This window comes from Anabrus simplex, chromosome 3 (genome assembly GCF_040414725.1).
Source record: "Anabrus simplex isolate iqAnaSimp1 chromosome 3, ASM4041472v1, whole genome shotgun sequence".
NCBI lineage: Eukaryota > Metazoa > Arthropoda > Insecta > Orthoptera > Tettigoniidae > Anabrus > Anabrus simplex.
The window spans coordinates 243,054,674-243,079,024 of record NC_090267.1 but is presented as its reverse complement, the minus strand read 5'-3'; the positions used below and the strand labels follow the sequence as shown (position 1 = coordinate 243,079,024).

The window sequence follows — 24,351 nt, the reverse complement described above, 5'->3', positions numbered from 1 at the left end:
TAGGGAATCTGTCACCTGGGCGACTGCCCTAAATGTAGATCAGTATTGATTGATTGATTGATTGATTGATTGATTGAAATACTTGTTTATTTAATAGTAAGCATCTTCTAAATACCAATTATCACGACTCTAGCATCTTCAGTTTTTGAGATATGTGTCATCATAAAAGAAATTCAAATCCTATTCACTCCCGCCCCCCAAGGTGATTTCTCCCCATAACACATTTTTATTTGTTTTCAAAGGAGATCCAAATACCAATTTTCATGTCTGTAACAACTTTAGTTTTTATTAGATGTAAGTATCCTCGTGCAATTAATTTTTCAATTTTTTCAACCTCCCCCCCCCCCCCCTCCCCACCTTCTTTGGATTTTCTGAGAGTGCGTGTTTCTTTACTTTTAAAGCAGATTCCAAATACCAAATTTCATGTCTGTAACATCTTCAGTTTTTGAGATATCAGTATCCTAATTAAAAGAATTCAACCCCATTGTCAGTCACTTTTACTTCCAACCCCCAAGTGATTTTTCCGAAAACTAAAAATACACGTTTCTTTACTTTTAATAGAGATAAAAACTACCATAATTCACTTCTGTAACATGTTGAGTACTTGAGATATACTGTAGAAATTCTCATTTTAAAATTTCACTGCCTTTTTAGTTCCCCTTAATTGGATTTTCCAAAATCACCTGCGTTTCTTTACGTTTACAGGAGATTCCAAATACTGATTTTTACATCTGTAACATTTTACGTTAATGAGATATAGTGCAGATGCAGTATTTCTAAAAATTCACCTCAATTTTGTCACTCCTGTTTAACCTCCATTAATTGGATTTTCCAAAAACAAAAATATGTGCTTCTTTATTTTTAAAGGAGATCCCATATACCAATTTTCAGGTCAGTAATATCTTCATTTTATGAGATATAAGTATCCTCGTTAAAGGTATTCAACCCCTATTTCATCCCTTTTTACCCCTCCTATTGGGATTTTCTGAAAAGAAAAAAATACGTAGTTATTTATTTTTAAAGGAGATTATGAATACAAATTTTTACATCTGTAAACTTTTAATGCTTTGAGATATAGATACAGTCATTTTAAAATTTCATCCCCCCTTTTCACCCCTTTAGCGACGGAATATCCTAAAATCCTCCCTTAGCGAGCACCTACATTTTAATGTAAATGTATCCTCAAAATTTCATTTCTTTATGACCAGTAGTTTTGGCTCGGCGATGAGTCGGTCGGTCGGTCCAAGTTATTTTATATATATAGATATAACACCAAACAGGCCATTTAGGACTGAAGTTAATTCCAAGGATACTTGCAGTGCCTGATGAGGTCGTTGTGATGCCAGGTGAATTTGGTAGAGTGTACCAGAGGTTACTGTGCTGATGTGATGCCTGCACTGATTGTGGTGGGCAGCAGTTCGAACAGCTTTTGTAAACAAAGTTCAGTGTCCAGCATCTAGCTTTACTGATTGGCAGTTCTCCATTGTTTAGGAATGCTGAGGATTTTGGAAAAATAAATAAAATTAACTGTCCATTATGTTGATCCTGACATTTCCAGGCTTGCCCTGACATAGCGTTTTATCGTCAACCACACATTTCTGTTTGAAAGTTGTATTTTGACCCCTTTATGGGGTAACTTACTTTCTGTGCAATCCTTTGAATCTCTCTGTGTATAGGAATATTAGAACATGAACAGGAGCATACAACAGGACATGCACAATAGAAGATCGGTGTGAAAGAGGGAGCAACAAAAAGAACAGAGCAGGACAGAGAGAGATAAACACAAAAGGACAAGCACAATTTCCGTACCTTCAAATAATCCTGCCTTCATTTAGATAAGCTCTCTCTTCACTGAACTTAGATCTAAATGTAACTTTTCTCAGCCCAGACAAATTTATTTTGTCAAGAGGTCAGACTTCAACATTCACTGAAGGGCCATTTTGACAGATCTTCTTTCTTGATGTGGAAAGTGTAGGATAAGAAGAAAGCTGGATAAATACATGTTATAGGGAAGGGGAAACAAAAAGATAAAGGCAAAATCAGGAGGTAAATGATTAGTGACACAGGAAAAAAGAACAGAAGTTTATCTTAAGATGTGCTCTTTTTGATGTTCCTATTTTCAATATATGATTTGATTCACTGGCCAACGGCTGTAGCAGTGTTGAAACACTGGTTCCCGTGAGATCTCCGAAGTTAAGCAACATTGGGCATGGTCAAGATTTGGATGGGTTGCCACGCGCTGTTGGTGGGGGGTAAAGGAATGGAGGAGCGGAAAGGAACTGGCCACCCTACCATATGTAAACTCTGGCTCAGGCACACCACTGCGGAGGTTCGGACCTGCCTTCGGGCAGAATACATCCTTACCTTACCTTACTTCACTCACTGCTGTTTTGTTTTACCATAACTCATTTTCTCCTGAATGCTAGAATGTAATAAATATTTTGCTAATTGAAATATGAATGATTTATCATTATTCACAACTTGCCAAGACATAAGAGGAATTCTTTACAACTTATTTTGAGATTGTGATAAAGTAAATGTTAGTGAAAACCTATTAAGCTCAATATGTAACAGGTTCTATTGGTCACACATTCTGGTTTTTCTTAATATTCAATTACATAGAATATAAGCCTGTTCAAAAAATAATGGAACTTTGAAAATACTGTTTAAAAGCAAAGTCTAAGTGGTTTCCAGTAAGTGGCAGTGTATAACGGTATCCTTTCTAAATAAATAGCCATTTGCTATACATTTCTGAACCACATAATACAGTATTTGCTCAGCAGCTTTTAGTCAAGAGTGTGAAGAGTATGTGTTGCAGTTGTTGAGATGTTTGAATATTACTATCTATTCATTTCTGCTTCAAACTGGGAAAACATATAGGAGACACACAGTGGTATGGAAAATATTGTCAAAATCGAAGGAAGTGTGTCAGTGGAATTGATTTGAAATTTCTCATTTTATTGTATAAAAATTATTTGGTTTCCTTTGTACAGGATTTTATTCTGTTTGGACTGAAATTTTGGACTTGGAAGAATTGTTTCAATCTCATAAAGCCAGACTTATGAAGAACCTTTTAAAATGACTGTTTAAAATTTTTTTATTTGTAGCAAAAATTATAATATAATCTGTGGATTTCAAAATTTTCTTTTTGGACAAATTATTTTGTAACATACTCTATTATAATGCACAGTTCAGGAGGTGCATTTCCTGTTGCTCAATACACAACTTTCTAGAACATTTAACACTGAGTCAACAAGAGGAGACGTTTGATAGGAAAAATTAAAAGTAAATGAAATTGGTGAATGTGAAATTCAAAGGAGAATTTTGCATTCTGATCAGTTTTCTTTGGTGGTTGCACCATTCCCTGTTTCTTGATCTGGCCCCACTTCTTTGGTGGGAGCAACAGAGTGTCTGTATCTCTGATCATCTGACCATCTTAGCAAGCAGATATGCTCGTCCTTCAGTCCCCGATTGGGAACCTGGGCCATTTCAGGGTAAACACTGTTCTTTCTATTATTTTCGGTTTTAAATTAACTAGAATTTAAATGTAATACTTTTATTTCTTTCATAATGCAGGTGTTCGTCCATGAATTTCATGTTCACCGCTAATTTTAAACTTTATGATGTCTTAGCTTTTCAGTTAAGATGAAGCTATTGTTTGAGGGGAAGCAATCTTGTTTTTCAAGCTTTTCGATTACTGTATATTTGACTTTTTCCATCGGGTTATCATCCTTCAGTCTGCTTCACCTAACTAATATATTTGTATTTCTGCCTCATCAACGTGCAGTGTATTAGCGATGATGCAGTTAGCGGTTACCTCTTGGTTAGTGTAAGATTTATTTAGGAGTTTGGTTTGTTTAGAATGCAACTAGCCCTTCTTTTAATTGACATGTATCATTGGAATAGGTTTCAACACATTTAAATTTTGTGCCAAAGCAATCATAACTTGTAAATTATTCATCTAGAGATATGTGTACATGTTTCGTCAAAGTATCTTTAATATGCATTTTATTTATTTGTAATTATCTCACTTGAGTTCATTTAAATTTTGAGATTTCAAATACATTAATTTGAAAACACATTTTTATATCCTAGGGAAATTAAAATATTCTAATCTTTGGTCGCAAAAGGCTATGCTTCACCACCTCATAGGGTTTCCATACCACTTCCCAAATCTGATGTGTAGGAATAATTTATGTTGCGATGTACTTTGTTGAGTCTATTTCAAGTTTATTATTATTATTATTGTTATTATTATTATTATTATTATTATTATTATTATTATTATTATTATTATTATTATTATTGAGATGGCCACTAGGCTGGGTTTGACCGTCACTAATATTGGAAATGTGCCAACCTTTCGACGACCGGGCTGTAGAGGAACCATACCGGACGTGACTTTTGTATCTGAGGATATTGTGTGGGTGATTGAAGAATACACGGGAAGTGATCACCAGTAGATTACTTTTTGCATTCTTCCTCAAACTTCACAGATTAATATTTCATCATATAAACCAACGCGGTGGAATATAGAAAGTATGGACAAAGAAAAATTTCTTGCTATCTTAAGAAATGAAATGGATAGTATAACAGAACAAATATGTTGTTATAAAAGGAAAGAAGTGGCTGAGAAATGTGTTGAGCTCACCATGGAGCTTATTCGGAGAGCATGTGATCTTTCCATGACTCATAAAACATCACGAAACAAGAAGCGTTCAGCATACTGGTGGATCAAAGATATTGCTAATCAGAGAAGACGTTGTCTGCAACTTAGACGGAAGGCACAGAGAGCACGAGTCAGCCAAGAAGACACCTCACTCACAGATGAGTATAAGTCAGCGAAGAAAGAATTGAGAAATGCTATCAAAAAGGGTAAAGTCGACAAATGGTGGAAAATGGCTAAAGAAGTGGATGACGATCCATGGGGTTTAGGATACAAGATCATTATGAAGAAACTTGGAAGTTTCTCGAACCCGATCATGGACTCAATTGCAATGAAGGATATTGTGGATACATTATTCCCAGATCATCCTGAGATGTCTGCTGATGATGATGATGATGATGACTTCATAGATGATGTGCCACTTTTTACACGAGAAGAATTGACGAGAGCGATTAGGTCCCTTAGAAATAAAAAGGCCCCAGGACCAGATAGTATTCCAGCAGAGATATTAAAGCTGATAGCAGATTTCTGTCCACAACTACTGCTGAAAATGTACAATAGCTGCCTGCTATCAGGGGTGTTCAGTGTTCACTGGAAAACAGCTCAGCTAGTTTTAATAAGCAAAGGAAAATCTGGGGGCTATAGGCCTTTATTTATGCTGGATACTGCTGGTAAAGGATTAGAGAAACTTTTGCAGCCAAGAATACTTTCAGCAGTTCAACTAGCTGGGGACCTCTCTGATTGTCAACATGGTTTTCGAGGAGGGCATTTGACAATCGATGCAGTATGGGAAGTGTTGAATACAGCTAAAAGGGCACAAATGGGTAACCATCACTCTCGAAAAATGACACTCCTTGTGACACTGGATGTCAAGAATGCTTTCAACTTGATAAGTTGGAATGACATATTGGAAGTGCTTCAAAATACTTTCAAACTACCGGAGTATCTCATGCGCATAATGAGAAATTATTTGAAAGATCGTACTCTAGTATGCCACACAGAAGATGGGCAGAGAGTGAAAATGCTCACAGCTGGTGCAGCACAAGGGTCCATCCTTGACCCAAATCTGTGGAACATAGTGTATGATGGATTGTTGAGGTTAGAGATGCCGGAAGACAAAATGCTAGTGGGCTATGCTGATGATATAGCTGTTTTGATAGTTGCTCGAAATTTGGAGTTGGCTCAGTTTAAGCTAAATCAACTAATGCGACAGGTGAAAGATTGGATGGCGAATCGCAAATTACAGCTGGCAGATCTCTTGACAAGAAAAAGGATCACAACCGTCATTCCAATGTATATTGGACAAACAGAAATCGAAACATCTAGAAGTATAAAGTACCTCAGAGTGACACTTGATACCAAACTTACTTTTGGGGATCACATCAAACGGGTGACAGATAAGGCGGTGAAAACAACGATTGTGCTGAGTAGATTAATGAGCAATGTTAAAGGTCCGAAGTCTAGCAAATGACGACTTCTGATGTCGATAGTTCACTCGACACTTCTATATGGTCCGAAGTCTGGGCTGAATCTCTGAAGTTTGAAAAATACCGGCGAAGGATAGCTGCGGTACAGCGGAGATCAGCTTTGCGTATTACAAGCGCATATCGCACAGTATCCGAACCTGCGGTCCTTACGATAGCAGCGGTAGCACCGATTGATTTACTTGCCTTAGAGAGACAGGAAGTCTGGCGAACTCAAGGAGAGCTCGGAAGGAAGCGCGCTAAGGAGCTAGCTTATAGGCAATGAATGGAGCGGTGGCAGCAAAGATGGGAGGAAGATTTTCAAGGAAAATGGACTAAGTGGCTGATACAATGCCTAGATGATTGGGTTGCCCGAGCTTATGGCGAGGTTAACTTTTATATTATGCAACTATTGACGGGTCACGGATACTTCCGGAAATTTCTACATAGAGTAAGTAGAGCGAATGATGTAAGCGATGTAGAGCGAGAGATGATGTATTTCACACATTTTTCACATGCTATCATTGGTCAACTCAGAGAAGATGTTTATATACTGAACAAGGAGAGTAGATGCCAGAAACTATTGTGCAGGTGATGCTATGAAACCAAGAATCTTGGGATCAGATAGCAGTATATGTAGAAGGCATCCTGCATCAGAAAAAGAGAGATATGAATGTTCATGAATGGCAGTAAGGAGAAATAAGGAAGAATAAACCTGAGAAATTAGCACGACACCGCCCTGAAGTAATGCGAGAGCGGTTCCGGGGCGGAGATATACGTCGTGGGAAAAGGGTGTGTGGGTTTTAGTGAGTAGGAATCTCACACACTTGTGGAGTGCAGACCCTCACAAGTATCTAATGAAAGATTTCCCACACTTCCCTCGTAAAAATAAATAAATAAATAAAAATGTATTATTATTATTATTATTATTATTATTATTATTATTATTATTATTATTAACTTGCAGTAACGAAGGTTACAATGTTGAACATGAAAGTGCTGTTGGCTGCCTTTTTTAACATCAGCAGTGTTGTGCTTTGTGAATTTCCACCTGAAGGTCAAACAGTGAACCGCTGCTGAATTATCTCGAAGTTCTGAGAATGTCTCAAGAAAAAGACCATAACTCCCAAAGCCTCCACTATGACTTCATGCCAGCTCATGTATCACTGTTGATTCATATGTTTTTTACAGATATGAAAATAGCTACACTGCCCTATCTACCCAGCTCACCTGATCTAGCCAAAGCAGATTTTTTCCTATTTTCCAAACTGAAATTCACCCTGAAAGGATGACAATTTCAGTCAAATTGAAATTGTAGACAAAACTGTGCATGATCCCTCAAATTCACTACAAGGATTTCTTCCATACTTGAAAACAGAAATGGAAGTGCTCCATTAATAAAGGAAGACTTTGAATGAAACAAACTTAACTAGGCTGCAGGTTAGCCCTTAAAAAAAGTTATTTTCATTGTTTGGTTACTTTTTGAAGAGGCTTTGCTGTTTCCTTTTACATTTTATCCATTCATTCATTCATTCATTTATTGATACTCACTAATTCCTTCAAGTCTTCTTATAAATCTTGCCAGTGAGAGAAAAGCTGCTCCTGTCCACCAGAAGACTGCCCCAATGACTATTATGAATACAACCATGTAGTAATTTGAAATGGCGATCATCACAAGTATACCAATCATAACAAGGTTTATCTAGAAAAGAAATAATAAAAATGTTGTTTGTACATTAATTACTTAAATTCATGGATATACTGGAGTTCTATTTGACTAATGTAACATTTATATCTTCTTTCTCTAGCAGGTTAATAATGCAGGTACAGGAGTAGTAAATGCCTTACTACTACTACTACTACTACTACTACTACTACTACTACTATTACTGAATGAATGAAAACCTACAACCTGTTTTCCAGTCAATGACCGGGTCAGGGATGTAATGAAGGAAGCAGATATAGGCTATTAGTACGATGGGGTCACCACTCCCAAAGTGATATATTAATGAGTGATCGATGCTATGAAATGAGAATGGAGAGAGTTGCTGGAATGAAAAATATGACAGGAAAAACCGGAGAACCCAGAGAAAAACCTGTCCTGCCTCCGCTTTGTCCATCACAAATCTCACATGAAGTGACCGGGATATGAACCACGGTATCCAGCGGTGAGAGGCCGACGCGCTGCCGTCTGAGCCACGGAGGCTCTACTACTACTACTACTACTACTACTACTACTACTACTACTACTACTACTACTACTACTACTACTACTACTACTGAAATGAAATGGTGTATGGCTTTTAGTGCCGGGAGTGTCTGAGGACAAGTTCGGTTCGCCAGGTGCAGGTCTTTTGAATTGATGCCCGTAGGCGACCTGCGCATCATGATGAAGATAACACATACACCCAGGCCCCGTGCCAGCAAAATGAACCAATGATGGTTAAAATTCCCGACCCTGCCGGGAATCAAACCCGGGACCCCTGTGGCCAAAGGCCAGCATGCTAACCATTTAGCCATGGAGCCGGACTCTACTACTACTACTACTACTACTACTACTACTACTACTACTACTACTACTACTACTACAACTACAACTAGAGGCTGCCTAACCAAATATGTAGGTTCAATTCCCCTATCAAGAAGTTAGACAATGTAGAAACAAGACTTCTACTTATGCAGAGGCACATCACCTTGTGGTTTGTGATGATGACTGTTGTTTGAGAAGGTGAAAAATCACAGTCACTGGCTCCGGATAACATGACATAACATGAAATGAATGATATAAAGAGTACCAACAGACTAAAATGAAGATGTGAGTGAAAGTTAAATAGTCAGAAGAACAGATAATCAAATAAAATAAGACAAAATAGAGAACAAAATCAAGTTAAAAATATATCAAGGCACTGATTAATTACATCTAACTAATTATTACCATAAACAAGTTGTAGAATGATCAGTTTTTCTTTTTTTTGCTTTACGTTGCACCGACACAGATAGGTCTTATGGCGACAATGGGAGAGGAAAGGCTTAGGAATGGGAAGGAAGCAGCTGTGGCCTTAATTAAGGTACAGCTCCAGCATTTGCCTGGTGGGAAAATGGGAAACCACGGGAAACCATCTTCAGGTCTGCCGACAGCACATTATAAATTTTCCAGCTAACTCATTCCTGGTTGTCAGCGTTTCGCCTCAGTGTGCTAAGTTGGTGAATAGCACACCTACCAAGATGCATGGCTAGTGCATACCGTGGAGGTCACTGCGTAGACTAATTGGAGCCACCGGCAGTGCCAGTGCTCTATGAGAGACTTAGTCTCATTTTCAAAAATTGATGCCTGCCTGGCCGTCAGATGATAAAGATGTCCATTCCCAGAGCGAATCTGAAATATTTATCCTGATTGAGTAAATTTATGATACCAATATAGTTGGTCCGTTATTGGACATTATAAATTTTCCAGCTAACTCATTCCTGGTTGCTAGCGTTTTGCCCCAGTGTGCTAAGTTGGGCTCATCAGTTGGTAAATAGGGTAAATAGCACATGTACCAAGACGCATGGCTGGTGTATACAATGGAGGCCACTGCGTAGGCTACTTGGAGCCACCGGCAATGCCAATGCACTATGAGAGACTTTGTCGCATTTTCAAAAATTGATGCCTGCCTGGCCATCAGATGATAAAGTTGTTGATTCCCATAGGGAATCAGTGCATTGGCACTACCAGTGGCTCCAAGTAGCCTATGCAGTGGCCTCCATGGTATGCACTAGCCATGCGTCTTGGTAGGTGTGCTATTTACCAATTAATGAGCCCAACTTAGTACACTGGGGTGAAATGCTGACAACCAGGAATGAGCTAGAAAATTTATAATGTCCAATAATGGACCAACTATATTGGTATTATAAATTTACTCATTGGGAACAAATATTTCAGGTTCCCTATGGGAATCAACATCTATATCATCTGATGGCCAGGCAGGCATCAATTTTAGAAAATGAGAAAAGTCTCTCATAGTGCATTGGCACTGCTGGTGGTTCCATGTAGCCTATGCAGTGGCCTCCACGGTATACACTAGCCATGCGTCTTGGTAGATGTGCTATTTACCAACATATGAGCCCAACTTAGCACACTGGGGCGAAACACTGGCAACCAGGAATGAGCTAGCTGGAAAATTTATAATGTCCAATAACAAAGCAACTATCTTGGTACTATATATATATATATATATATATACGACGGTCGATCAAATATAAACAGGATTTTTGTTCCTGAACATCAACAGTTGGTAGAACTGGCTCCGCGCTTCTGCTATGCTTAGGCGGGACAGTTAGGAGTGGGAGAGAGCATGCTGTTAGATATTTTCTGCCATTTTGTCAGTAACACTCACAATGTGGGAGCAGCAGGTGCACCCCTCCACTGCGGAACATATAATTATAAAATTTCTTGCTCGTGAAGGAGTTACAGTAGCAGAAATTTGCCAGAGATTGACTGCATAGTTTGGTGATCAAACATTGTCAAGGATGCATGTTTTGTTTGCCTGGCATATACAGTCCAAGGAAGAATGAGAACATGTAGGAAATCAGCAACACGATCACTGTCCTCGGACCAGCATTAAAGACGAAAACATTTGTGTGGTTAAAGACATTATTGATGACGAGCGGGAGTATCAGAAATTGCAGAACAAGTCAGAATCAGGTATGGGAGCTATCAAGCAATCATCACAAATGACCTACAGTTCAGTAAAGTGTGTTCCAGATGGGTCCCTAGCCTTTTGACCAAAAATCTGAAGTTGAGATATTTGGAGGTCTGTCAGAGGCACTAGACTACACTTGATCGTCCTCCTTACAGCCCAGACTTATCGTCCTGGGATTTAAATTTGTTCAGACTGCTTAAAGAAACTCTAGGAGGGCAACGATTCAACGATTTGAAGACAATGCGAGTGTGGAAGACTTCGTGCGCAACTGGCTGGTGACACGACCCTGTTCCTTTTACGATGAGGGCATCAAAAAGCTGCCTGTACGCTGGAACAAATGCATTTCCAAAGCAGGAAACTATGTGAAAAAGTAAACTGTTATTGCCTTGTGTTTTTCAATAAATGAATTTAAATAAAAAAATAAAATCCTGTTTATATTTGATGCCCCCTCGAATATATGAGTTGAGAAGTAATTGAATAAAAGTAATCATATTACTTGTAATGATTGCATTTTTAGTAATTTTTACTTGCAATTGTTATTTTACAAAATGTGACTTTTACTTGTAATTTATTTCTTAAAATAAAATTGTCATTGTTACATTCTTATAATTGATATACATCACACTCAAGCAGAAATATGAAAAAAAAATTATTACGAAGATAACTTTTTTCAATTTTACTACAGCAGACCCTGTAACTTCACCAGTTCTGGGTGAGGTACTTTCAAAGATATTCCAATGATGTTCTTCAAATTAAACACAGGTGTTTCTTGTCCTTCGTGTACATATGGTGACAAAAATATTTTAAACGAGAAATTGGTACTTTATTTTTAAAGTGTAACTCATATCACAATTCAAGCCATTGCGTTTTCAATATAATGTACAGTTATTGGCAATAAGACTTAATTATAGTAGTCAAACTGAAGAATCAAGAAAAAGTGCAAGCCATAAACTCACTCAGGAATATTCACTTCTTATAGATGTGCATTCACGCATTCCAATTTGATGAATGCCCTACTTATGAGTACAACCTGACATGTTATCGCCACATGATATTCATTTTTAAATATGGTAATGTTTGCAATTGCTGATGTGTTATATGTATATATATATATGTACATATGTGTCAGCTGAGGATGACCCGCTAGGGTTGAAACCGGTCCTGTATTTTTAATAATAACATTAAACAAGTATTGATTAGGTGGAATTCTTCTCCTCTTTGCATTTGAGCCATGGGATGCTTCGTCTACACCATATAAAATATGTATGATATTATTAAAATATTGTACTGACAGGCTTATTATTTAAGTATTAAATTATTCATTTAGTTTTGTCCTTGGGGAAGTTTTGTGTTCAATAAACTCAATTTAAATTAATGAAACACCATACAGTCTGAGAGTACCAGATAAGGTCATATGGTACTTGATCAAACAGCCGGAAAGCTTTCCAAGAGCTTTCTAAAACACATCAAGTATTTTAAACAAAAATTTACTTATCCATGGATATGTTTTACCTGGACAAACAGGAGTAGAGAAGTTGGCAAGGATTCATCCATTAATCCTGTATCCTTGGAGAAGCGGTTGAGAATCCTTCCTACTGGATTGGTGTCAAAGAATCTCATGGTTGCCTTAAGAACACTTTCAAACATAGAATTGTGCAGGTTTCTTGATGCATTCATACAAATTGTGAAAAATAAAACTGAACGGGCCAATGTGATGGAAATGACTGCCAGAATAAGTCCCCCATAAATTATCAGGTAAGTTTTTGTGTTGAAACTATTCTCACTTTCTCCTTCAGGATGCTGTGCTCTCTTCGATTCTGCATCAGACCTATTAAAGAAAACACCAAATGTTATTGTCAAATATAAATTCTTTTCTGAAGTACAGAAAACTGGTGATACTTGAATAATAATAATAATAATAATAATAATAATAATAATAATAATAATAATAATAATAATAATAATAATATGGCTTTACGTCCCACTAAATACTTTTCAGTTTTCAGAGACGCTGAGGTGCCGGAATTTTTCCCTGCAGGAGTTCTTTTATGTGCCAGTAAATTTATCTACATGAGGCTGACGTATTTGAGCTCCTTCAAATACCACTGGACTGAGCTAGGATTGAACCTGCCAAGTTGGGATCAGAAGGCCTGCACCTCAACCGTCTGAGCCACTCAGCCTGGCAGTGATACTTGATTAGGCTGAACAGATATTGCGGGTTTTTTGTAGTCAGACTTTTTATTTCGTAATATTTCCTCACACTCAAGAGAACTTTACAGAACTCAAAACTGTCCTGATTTTTACACCTGAAAGTATAAGGAACCCAAGAACAAATGCTTCTTTCTATTTAAAAATTTTCCCAGTGATATCAGTTTGGAAGAAACTTGACAGGACTGAATGTCAGAGAGGGGTGGGTCATTTCAAGCACTTTCTCCCACGATGGTATGAGAGTGAATCAAAAAGTAAGTTAGACTTCCAAGCTATGGCCATTTATTAAACCACCTACACATAGACAACATGGCTGTGACAACATATAATGTAAGTTCACTTTTCCACAAAGTCCCCAAGTGACTAAACATTTCTCAGAACGGTCAACCAACTTTTTGATTCCGGAGGAGTAGAAATCACCTCCGGTGCTATGAAACCACCTGTCAACAGCTGCTTTCACCTCCTCATTGCTTCAGAATTGTCATCCACCGAGATCCTTTTTCAGTTTACTGAAAACATGATAATCGCATGGTGCTAATTCTGGACTGTATGGAGGATGCTGCCATACCTCCCACTTGAATTGCTCCAGCAGTTTGGACATTTGATGGGCGTGTCAGGTATTACATTGTCGTGCAACAAAATCACACTGGCACTAAATTTTCCCCACCATTTTTCTTTAATTGTCTTATGCAACCGGTTCAATGTTTGACAATACGAAGCCGAGTTGATGGTTGTGCCTTTCAGCATAAGTTCCATGTGCACCTCACCCTCCATGTTATAGAACACTGTCGCTATTGGCTTTCTTGCTAAAGGTTCTTTCGTCGTGGTGATGTGGTGTGCACCCATTCCATCAATGTTCTCTTTGTTTCAGGGGTGAAGTGATGGACCCATGTTTCATCCCCTGTGATGATTTGCTGCAGAAACTCATTGCCCTCCACAGAATACTGTTACAAAAATGCCAGTGACGATTGGAAATGGTGTCCGTTATGAACATTGGTGAGCAGACGTGGGGCCCATCTTTGACACAGTTTATGAAATCTAAGGTGCTGGTGAACAATGGAGAACACACTGCCATATGAAATGTTTAGCATGCTGGCAATTTCCTGCAGTGTTATGCGCAGATTCTCTCTAATGATCTCATCCACACGGTCAATATTTGCAATGGTACTGGACTTTGCAGGCCTGCCTTCACGATATTCATCCGTGAGATCCATGCATCTGGTGTCATATTGCTTATACCACTTTACAATACTTGGGTGAGAAATTGCACACTCACCATATACAGCTGTGATTTCATGATGAATATCCATGAAATTGAGCAGTTTAGCCCACAGAAATCTGATCGTTGTATGCACCTCCAATTTGGAGTGAACACCCAGTTGATGCACCATCGAGCCTAGACCATTCTGCACACACAACATGGTGGGATACCACACCAACCTTCCTATAATTTTTTTTTTTAGAAGTTGCGTTACGTCGCACCGACACAAATAGGTCTTATGACAACGAAAGGACAGGAAGAGTTAAGAGTGGGAAGGAAGCAGCCATGGCCTTAACTAAGATACAACCCCAGCATTTGCCTGGTGTCAAAATGGGAAACCACAGAAAACCATCTTCAGGGCTGCCGACAGTGGGTTTCGAACTCACTATCTCCCGAATACTGGATACTGGCTGCACCTGAGCGACTGCAGCTATCAAGCTCAGTAACCTTCCTATCAGACGTGTCAGCAGTTACTGTAGCTTGCTCTGCATTTTGCCACGGTCACGACGCACAGCGTGCTCTTGCGGCGAGCTAGTGTAACTTATTTTTTGATTTGCCCTCGTAGTATAGTATGTGAAATCAAATCAATTTGTTAGGAAACCACCCACACATGCACAAAATATCAGGTCTGAACACAATGGTACACAGAGCTATTTCCTTACCCTCCAAGCATAGTAGATAAACTATTAAATAAATATAAGAAACATACTCGGAACACCATCACGCATGACAGGGGAAAATACGTAGTTATCAACTACATCAACAAGAACACATACAAAGTAGCTAATATTTTCAAAAAGCAAGGTCTAAAAATTGCTTTTAGGACAAATAACACACTATAGAGACACATCAGCAAGTGCAACTCTCACCAAGTCAGGAGTATATGAACTCAAATGCCAAGAACCTAACTCAAAGCCACATACATAGGCCAAACAAACCATAATTCCCAAACAAGATACAAAGAACACAAAAATGCGATTAGATATAATAGACATTCAGCCTTTGGAGAGCACATATATGACAGTTCACATCATTTCACAGACATAAACGCGGATCTAAAAATGTTATACTTTGAAAATAACAGTAAATCATTGAATATTAAGGAACCCATTGAAATAAACATTGTGTAAACGATAACAAAAACAATCTGAACGAACATACATTTTTAAAAAATTACCCCCCTATTCACCTTACTTAATTAACATCTGGACAAAATGTACACTTATACATTAGCTTTTAATGAATCCCACAGGAGGTAATCTCTGACTTAAAAGTCTGGAATGTGGGTTAGGATATTCTTATCTGTAGTAAGTGCACCTGACTTACGCACCGTCCTTGCAGGCTCAGGATGATCTTTTATAGATTATCAAGTATCACTAAATAAACTCACAGGGAACACTCCTAAAATATTGTAATAATAATAATAATAATAATAATAATAATAATAATAATAATAATAATAATAATATTAATAGTAAATAAAAAAATAATAAAATAAATGTTTCATGTAGTCAGAACATGAGTTAACATTAAAAATAATGTCTAATAGGTACACTCAACCAAGTGTCTAAATTCAAATGCCTGGAAGAAGTTATCCAACCTTCAGGACTCAACTGTGAAGCAAACAAAGAAAGGATCTCTGAACCACAAAGAGCATAACAGACTTACTTACAAAAACCATCTTCAGATATTAAAAAAATTCACATCTTGAAATGCAAAATTAAGGCATTACAACACTGTAATCAAGCCTGAAACACTATATGTATCTGAAACACTGATCACTGGGACAGATCATTGATTAAAGATGTAGAAGAGCAAGAAAGAAAAATCTTAAGGAAAACTTTTGGACCAGTCTGTACAGGAGAATCTGGATGATAAGCAAATCTCATGACCTGTACCAACACTCAGAGAAAAGCTCAGACACAATTAGGGAATGATGTTTGAAATTTTACAGACTTATTCTCAGAATGAGTATTCAGAGATTGACCAAAGGGATTCCGAACCCTGCCCTATCAATGAAGGTAAAAAACAATTTTCTGCTCGAAGTTGGAAAAGATCTCCAGGAAATAGGCATCACAGATGTCATTGTGTTAGACAGATCCAACTTCAGAAAATTATTCAACAATCACTACTTTACACACCATCCAAGCACTACCACCAAACCAACAAAACCTGGTCAGGAAAGCACGAAAAACCACAGCGAGAAGATGAAGAGACTTTGGGAGAAGAAAAAGGCAACGTCATCAGCTAAATAAGTTCAATCATGCTCCTTAGTCATGTAAAACAAAGAAAGAATATACTCAAATATATTTGTATTTATGTTTATAACCTGAATATGAATGAAAGTTTAATGTTACTTACCAGTATGTCACCCAATAGTCTGCTGCACTGGTTGTTGCTTGACCCACCACTAAAATAGTGATTAATGTTCCCACAAGACAGATGCCTCCTGCGGCTAGTAGGTACTGTTTGATGATGGTCCATGGTGATGCAGTGAGATCTAGAGCTTCTTTGTGTTCCTCATCTTCAATGGGCTCTATGTCTTTGGTGGTAGGTGACAAGCTCTTGAAGAAAACAAGCAAACAGAGAGGAAGTGCAACTCAACATATTAAGTGAGGTTATTGAAAATTATCCAGTTATCCAATGAAAATCAGCATGGAAAATTGTAAGACAATGATGATGATCAAACGAGAAATGGAAGGGAAATAAATTATAAAAGTAAAGGAATGAAACTTTGAAATTGTGGAGAGGTTCACGTACTTGGAAAACAACCTGGTGCAGGATGCAGGGCTGGACTTTGAGATTAGAAAAGAATCAACAGGGAAATGCATTTTACCAAAGTGTGAGACACCTGGTGTGAAAGAAGGAAGTACCAATTAAGTGTTGAGGGGATATACTACTGCCAAATACTGATATATGCAGTGTAGACCTGCACACTGACAAAAAGACAGAAGAATAAAATCAAGGCCAGTGAAATGAAATTTTGAAGAAGTATTAGAGTAAAGACAAGAAACGACAGAGTAAGAAATGAGGATGTTAGGAAGGAAATCACAGTAGGAAAGCTTTACAACAGAATGGAGAGGGATAAACTTAGATGGTTTGGACAAGTTAAGAAGATGGACAAGGGAAGGATGCTGAAGGAAATGATGGAGATCCAGATAGGGGGAGGGAGGGTAAACTAAGGTGGTTGAAAATGGTCAAGAATAGTATACAATATATACGTGAATACTCTGTACATATTTTTTCTGGAATGTAGTGAAGAAAAACTGGGATGTTCACATTATTTGAAAAAAATTGGCACTGCTTCACATTTTTAAAAGTAGGAAAGATCACAATATGAAGATAAAGTTTGAATTCAAGAGGACAAATAGGGCAAATATTTGTTTATGTGAAGGGGAGTTAGGGATTGGAATAACTTACCAAGGGAGTTGTTCAATAAATTTTCCAATTTCTTTGCAATCATTTAAGAAAAGGGTAGAAAAACAACAGATAGGGAATCTGCCACCTGGGCAACTACCCTAAATGCAGATCAGTATTGATTGATTGATTGATTGATTGATTGATTGATTGATATGTCATAAAATTAGTTTCTCCTTTAATAGTACCCATTTATCAGCAGCGGTGCATGGATAAGTAATCTGGGGGTTCACTGCTTTGAAAAAAAAACATGTTCAAATTCATTGTTATTTGATGTTTACATAGATGTAAAATAGTGACAATGCTTGGTTAGTAACATGACTTTGTTTTTAAGGCACACAGCTGCAGCTTGAAGAAGTTACCAAAACAATAAGAAATGAAAGAGCAAGAATATGAGATGTAATTACCATAAACTGATCCACTATCATCTGATGTTGAAGGCGTACAAATAACAGTTTCAAGAACATGTTAGGCAGACTAGCATTATTTATGTTTTGACTTATTTTGCTGTTTTATTTTCATAAAATATGTATTACTGTTCAAAAGTTTACATTAATCACATAAACTTATGTTACTTATGCCTATTGATGCTATAGAAATCTTAGTTACTAAAATATTCTGGTTCATTATGGTTAATTATATAAAAATCACAAAATTATGACATTAAAATCCCTTCAAAACCTATCACAGACAGTGCTTCAGCTAATTTCGGGGCTGTTTGATGTAGCTCATGTATGTTGCTGGTCCATTCACCAGCGATATCTGGGCTATGTTCTCCTTGCTTCTCACAGCCCTGTACCTTACACATCCTCTGCACACTCCACAGCCCCACACCCTCAGTCCTAAAATTGAACCTCTTCGCTGGTTCTGGAGAATAACCAAGTAATGATGTCAAATTATTGCTATGTGCATGAATATATACTTTTTCATTCAGGGATTTGGTCTATTTCTAAATTATGTGAGTTCTTAACACTTCAGGTTAGCGGAAACTCTACATTTCCTTGCCACAGAAGATTCATACACTAGCCTGCAGTACAGCCTCTTTAAAATCTATTTTAATGTGATGCCCATTTTTTGTGTCCCATAAAATAGAATGTGTCCAATGAGTGTCGACTAGCAAAAGTACATTTCAACTAGGCTGCCATGCTTTGGATCACAGAAGCAGGTAAAGATGTGCGAGTATGCTCCTTTGCTGACACTCAGCATCTCTTTGTGCTTGCCGAGAAAACAGACTCTAGCCGTCTCAGTGTGAGTGGCTCAAGGCTGGCTCAGACTATGCTCAGAATATTGTGCACACTGGTGACTTGGGTGTGTGAGTGGCTCATGAGCTGCTCGGCTCATAGGTCTGTATGCACCTTTATACTATAGGTTGGGTAGGTAACCTGCTTCTCAGAATTGTCGTGCAGCTTGGTTACCTTTCCTTGATACTTTGCCTGTGTGTTGTCATAATGAATGTACTATGTCGTGGGCCACACAGACTGGCACCGGACGTGCTATTATCTTGACGAAACTGAAGATGACATTCTATGGGAAGATGACGATGACAAATATGATCCTTCCAGTGATGACTATGAAAGTGATGACGAATGGAAGTATGGGTACATGCAATTACTGTATCTCCTTTGATATTTTATTGCATGCATTAACATTAAATTGGTAAAAAATTGTACATCACTGCTTTTTTTGCTATTGTCGGTAGAGTCCCAGAAGCTTTGCAACAGCATGTGAAGATCATAATGTGCTTCTTAAAACAAATGTATATTTATAAGTTTGGAGTGCATAATTATGTATGATTAATTTCTTGTAAATAAAACACAAATTAAAGCCAATTTTATTTTTTTTCTATCTTATAATTAGGGTGGGTGGATTATTCAATGGTGCGGAATATTTGTGTGTAAATGGTAATTAGAAGAAACCTGAACTGGGACACAGATGAGGAGGAACAATGTTGATTGGATGGAGGAAAATGGAAAGATGCCATATACATTCCATCCTGGCAGGAGGTGGATGATGATGATGATGCTGATGATTCAGCTTTACTTCCCAAACATGTGGGAAGTAACTGGAGGGTGGATAGAACACCCCAAAAAACATAAAAAGTCCCTGTTAACATTTGCCCTATGGTTGACTGTTTCTAATTTTATACGGGAAGTATTAGTAATAGCCTCACCTGGCACGTAGCTGTCACTGTGTTAGTGTTTCAGCAGGGACACTGGATTCTAATAATTATAAGAAGTCCTCAAAATGTCCACCATGCACATGAATGCATGCCAGAACATGCTATTACATTGATTGTTGGACACGTTCAAACAGTCCAGGCATTGTAAGTATTTGATACCAACCATGTTTCACATGCTGGGCAAAGTACTACAGTGCCTGTAACAGCATGCCTGACTCCAAACTTATGCTAAATATCAACTATCCCCCCCCCCCCATTCTAGCTAATAACTAAAACAGGCATAGCTTGAAAACGATCAGCTGCAGAGCATATGTTCATAGGGACTTCCTACATTGTTTTGTGGTGTACTATTCATCCTCGATTACTTTTCACATGTTTTGGAACTCCCTGTATAATAAACATACCTACCTAAAATGGGTTGAAAAAAGGGAGAGATTTAGAAGTAGTATTTTATTATGAAAGGGGCTGCCTGGCGGAGGCATAAAGGCATGCTCGGTTCGTCCGGAAGGACATAGGTTCGAATCCCCGTTAGGAAGTCGTAAAATTTAAGAATCGAGATTTCCACTTCCGGAGGTGCATATGGCCCTGAGGTTCACTCAGCCTACACCAACAATGAGTATTAGGTTAATTTCTGGGGGCAAAGCCGGCCGGGCGTAGAGCTAACCACTCTACCCCATCAAGTGCCGAGGTTTCAGATAGAGGAAGCCTTTATCTTCCACCCCTCCAAGAGCCTTCATGGCCTGTATGGAGATGACTTTGCTTTGCTTTTATTTGATTATGAACATATTCTACATACATAATGAACAAAGTCATAAAGCCTAGAGAAATTAAAAAGTACTAAAGCTATATTACAGGTATAAAATCTGTCTCCTGATGCAACAACCAACTATCCTGCAGAAACAGAAGAGCAGAAGAATCCAGTGAGCAGCCCATCTAGCCTACATGCCTGAAGAGGGAACAGTGAAGGAGGTACTCAAGAGGAAATTGAACACCCGGTACCATCGAGGACAGCCACAGTTATGCTGGATGGACCTAGCCAAGGACCTGACAGCTCCTGGCTTCAGCAACACCTGGAGGAACTAAGCACAGAACAGTGGGGACTGGAGGAATTTGTGAAAGCAATACATGGTCTGCAGGGCCAGTGATTGCTAAATATTGTTTTTGTGTTCCAATTTTTAAATAAACAATGGCAGTTTCTTATTAGAAGCAACTATTAATTCTTTAATTCGCAACAACACAAGTAGGTCTTATGGTGTGCAACTATTAATAACAGCTAATACAAAAGAGATATCTGAATGAAATGTCTAGAGTCCAGAAGTGTAGTCCCTAGCACTGTGCAGATGTGGAAGACATAGTGTACCTGTAGCAGTGCCTGTTCTTTGGATAGTGTTAATGGAGCAGTCTTGCACCTGCAGAGCATCAAAAACAATGGTTCTGCCAACTTCAATACCAAATCAAAATTACAGAGGCTTAAATCCAGGGAGTATTGGGATTGATAGAGCACTTCCCAACCACATCGAGCATATAAATCAGCCTCCTGAAATATGATTGCAGACATCTTCAAAACATGTCGTTGCTTCTTGCACAATGCTAGTTGCAGGTCATCATCGTCATCATCATCATCATCATCATCATCATCATCAATTCCCAACTCCATTTTTCCAGGTGTGGTGTACAAGCGCTCACCATCTCCTTCTGTCTTCATACATCTTCTGTTCCAGTACATCCTCCCATTTCTGTCCTCTCTCCTCCACATCTGATCTTACAGTCTCTATCCAGCATTTCCTTGGTCTTCCTCGTGGTCTTCTTCCTATGAGATTGAGGTCAAAATACTTTCTGGCAGGTCTGCATTTCTTTATAACACTGGTAATAGGAACCTCAATACCAGCTACTTTCCTGTTCACTTTATTTCTGATCTTGTCCTTTCTGGTAGTTTGGTTCATGGTTCATTTCAGTTGCTTGGATTCTATTGAAGTCTTTGTTTAATACGGTACATGTCTCTAAACTGTATGTGAGGATTGGTGCAAAATAAGTGTGGTACATGATTGTGTTTGCTTTTTGTGGTATTTTGCATTTCCAGAGAAGAATTCTGACTTGACTGTAAAAGTTTGATGCTTTCTGTGTTCTGCTGAGTATTTCCTGCCTAACAGTGTTGTCTTTTGAGACTGTGCTTCCGAGGTACTTGAAGTGGGAAGCTGATTCAATTTTTACTCCTACCAGAAATATATTTGAGCTTGTTCCTTCCCTATTGATGGTCATTTCCACTGTCTTTGTTTTGTTCATCTTCAGTCCAAAATTTCTGAATGTATTGTTCCACTCGTTAAGTTTCTTCTGAACTTCAGCTTCTGTCTCTCCCCATAAAAGCACATCATCAGCAAATGCCAGGGTGTTTGGTTCACTGTCCATTTTCTTAATAATACTTTATTAACGGAAATACCATTTTACATAACAGTAGAGAAGTATAGACAAGACAGAGTAAAAAGAAAGTTCAATGGAGTATAAGTAGAAAAATATGTACAGATATATACACAGGTTATATTACAAGTAAGCACAGGAAAGTAATAGTCAGTTCTGGAGATTATGTAAGTGAGTTCTAAATTTTGACAATGAGCAGTTAAATATATCAATATCCACTTTGTTTAGAGATCTTGACATTCGTTCAATTGGCCCATTGAATGCATAGTTAGTTCTATGCCAATTTGTAGACAATGTATTCTTGAACCTTGTGCGTCTGTCTGGTACATGTACGTTAATTTTTGCAAGGAGTTGTGGACAATTCACCAAGGAATGAAGCAATTTAAAAATGAAGAGTGTATCCAATAATTCACGGTGTTGTGACAGGCTATGCAGATTTAAGGACTGTTGTAGGGATGTATAATCAACATTATCATATGAGAATCCTGCTCTAAAAGAATATAAATGAAAAAATGTATGTTGTACTGAATCTAATCTATGGATAGAGGTCTGATGAGAAGGGTTCCAAACAGGTGTACAGTATTCTAGTATAGGGCGTACCATAGATACATACAGCAATCGATAGGTAGCTAAGTTTGAAAATTCCCTAGAATATCTAGTAATGCAACCCAATCTTTGAAATGCTTTCTTACAAATATTTTCAATATGTTCATTAAATGATAGGTTATAACTGAATAAAACACCAAGGTCATTAACTTGTGAAACAGGAGTTAGAATGTTGTTATTACTAAATTTGTACGGAAATGATATTTTCTTCTTGTTTTTAAAAAACAATATTATTTTACATTTCTCATGATTAAGTTTCAACCCATTTTGAATACAGTACTTTTCCAGATGATGTAAATCTTCTTGAAGTTTTAAACAATCAAGTGGACAATTAATTTGCATAAAAATTTTTGCATCGTCGGCAAACAAAAGCAATTTAGAATTCTTTAAGTATATTTTTAATGTAATTTATGTAGAGAGTAAAAAGTAAGGGTGCAAGGTGAGACCCTTGAGGAACTCCATTGGTAACAATAATAGGAGCAGAAAAATGATTCCTTATTTTAACAATCTGCAGGCAATTTTTAAGATATGATTCAAACCATGAGAGGAGAGGCCCATTAATTCCGTATCCCGTTAGTTTTTGCAGCAAGATATCATGATCGACAGTGTCAAAAGCTTTTGAGAAGTCTGTATAAATGCAGTCTACTTGGGAGTGGTTCTCTATTGCATCCAAGAGGAACTGATAGAATAAAAGAAGATTGCTACAGGTTGACCGTCCTGAAAAGAATCCATGCTGCTCATCAATGATGATGTTTCTAAAGAGAGGTGTGATTTTATCAAGAATTATTGAGTCAAATATTTTGGAAATATGAGAAGAAATTATAACTGGTCTATATTGTTTTATGTCAGTTTTATCACCATTTTTGAAAACTGGACTAACAAATCCTTTCTTCTATTCCACTGGAAAAACACCTTGGTTTAATGATAAGTTGAACAGATAAAAGAGTGCTTCACATAAAATAAATGAGCAGTACTTGAGCAGGTAAGTTGAAACACCATCAGGTCCTACAGTTTTCTTTAATTCCAGAGATATCAGTTTGTTGTAAATTTCTGCCTTACTAATGTTTATAACTGATAGATTGACAGAGAAAGGATAATCATATGACATACTACTACTATTCTGATAAGAAGAATAAACAGATGAAAAGTGGTTAGCAAAAAGATTGACAATATTTTCTCCAGTATCTGCTGTAACTTCATTAAGATGCATTGTTGAAGGAATATTATTACATGACCTTTTAGAACTTAGAAATTGCCAGAATTTCTGTGGATTGGAAGTAATACTTCGTTCACAGTTGGAAACATACATTGTATAGCAAGATTTAGATTCACACTTGCATTCATTTCATAATTTCGAGAAATGCTGATAATCACTATTGAGACCTGATATTTTGTATCGCTTATGTGCTTTCTTCTTTTCAATAATCAGTGACTTCAATTTATGATTAAACCAC

At 37.6% G+C, this 24,351-nt stretch overlaps 1 protein-coding gene across 2 annotated transcripts in view; it reads right to left on the bottom strand.

Annotated features, from left to right (window-relative positions):
• The window catches only part of LOC136866194 (ATP-binding cassette sub-family C member 4), a 371,709-nt gene that overhangs the window by 96,063 nt on the left and 251,295 nt on the right, over positions 1 to 24,351 (bottom strand). For both annotated transcript variants that reach the window (XM_067142938.2, XM_067142939.2), the window contains exons 14-16: positions 16,642 to 16,844; positions 12,324 to 12,639; positions 7,681 to 7,831 (exon numbers count right to left, since the gene is read on the bottom strand). In XM_067142938.2, the coding sequence (XP_066999039.2) occupies positions 7,681 to 7,831; positions 12,324 to 12,639; positions 16,642 to 16,844 (670 nt within the window). The remainder of the gene's footprint in view (positions 1 to 7,680; positions 7,832 to 12,323; positions 12,640 to 16,641; positions 16,845 to 24,351) is intronic.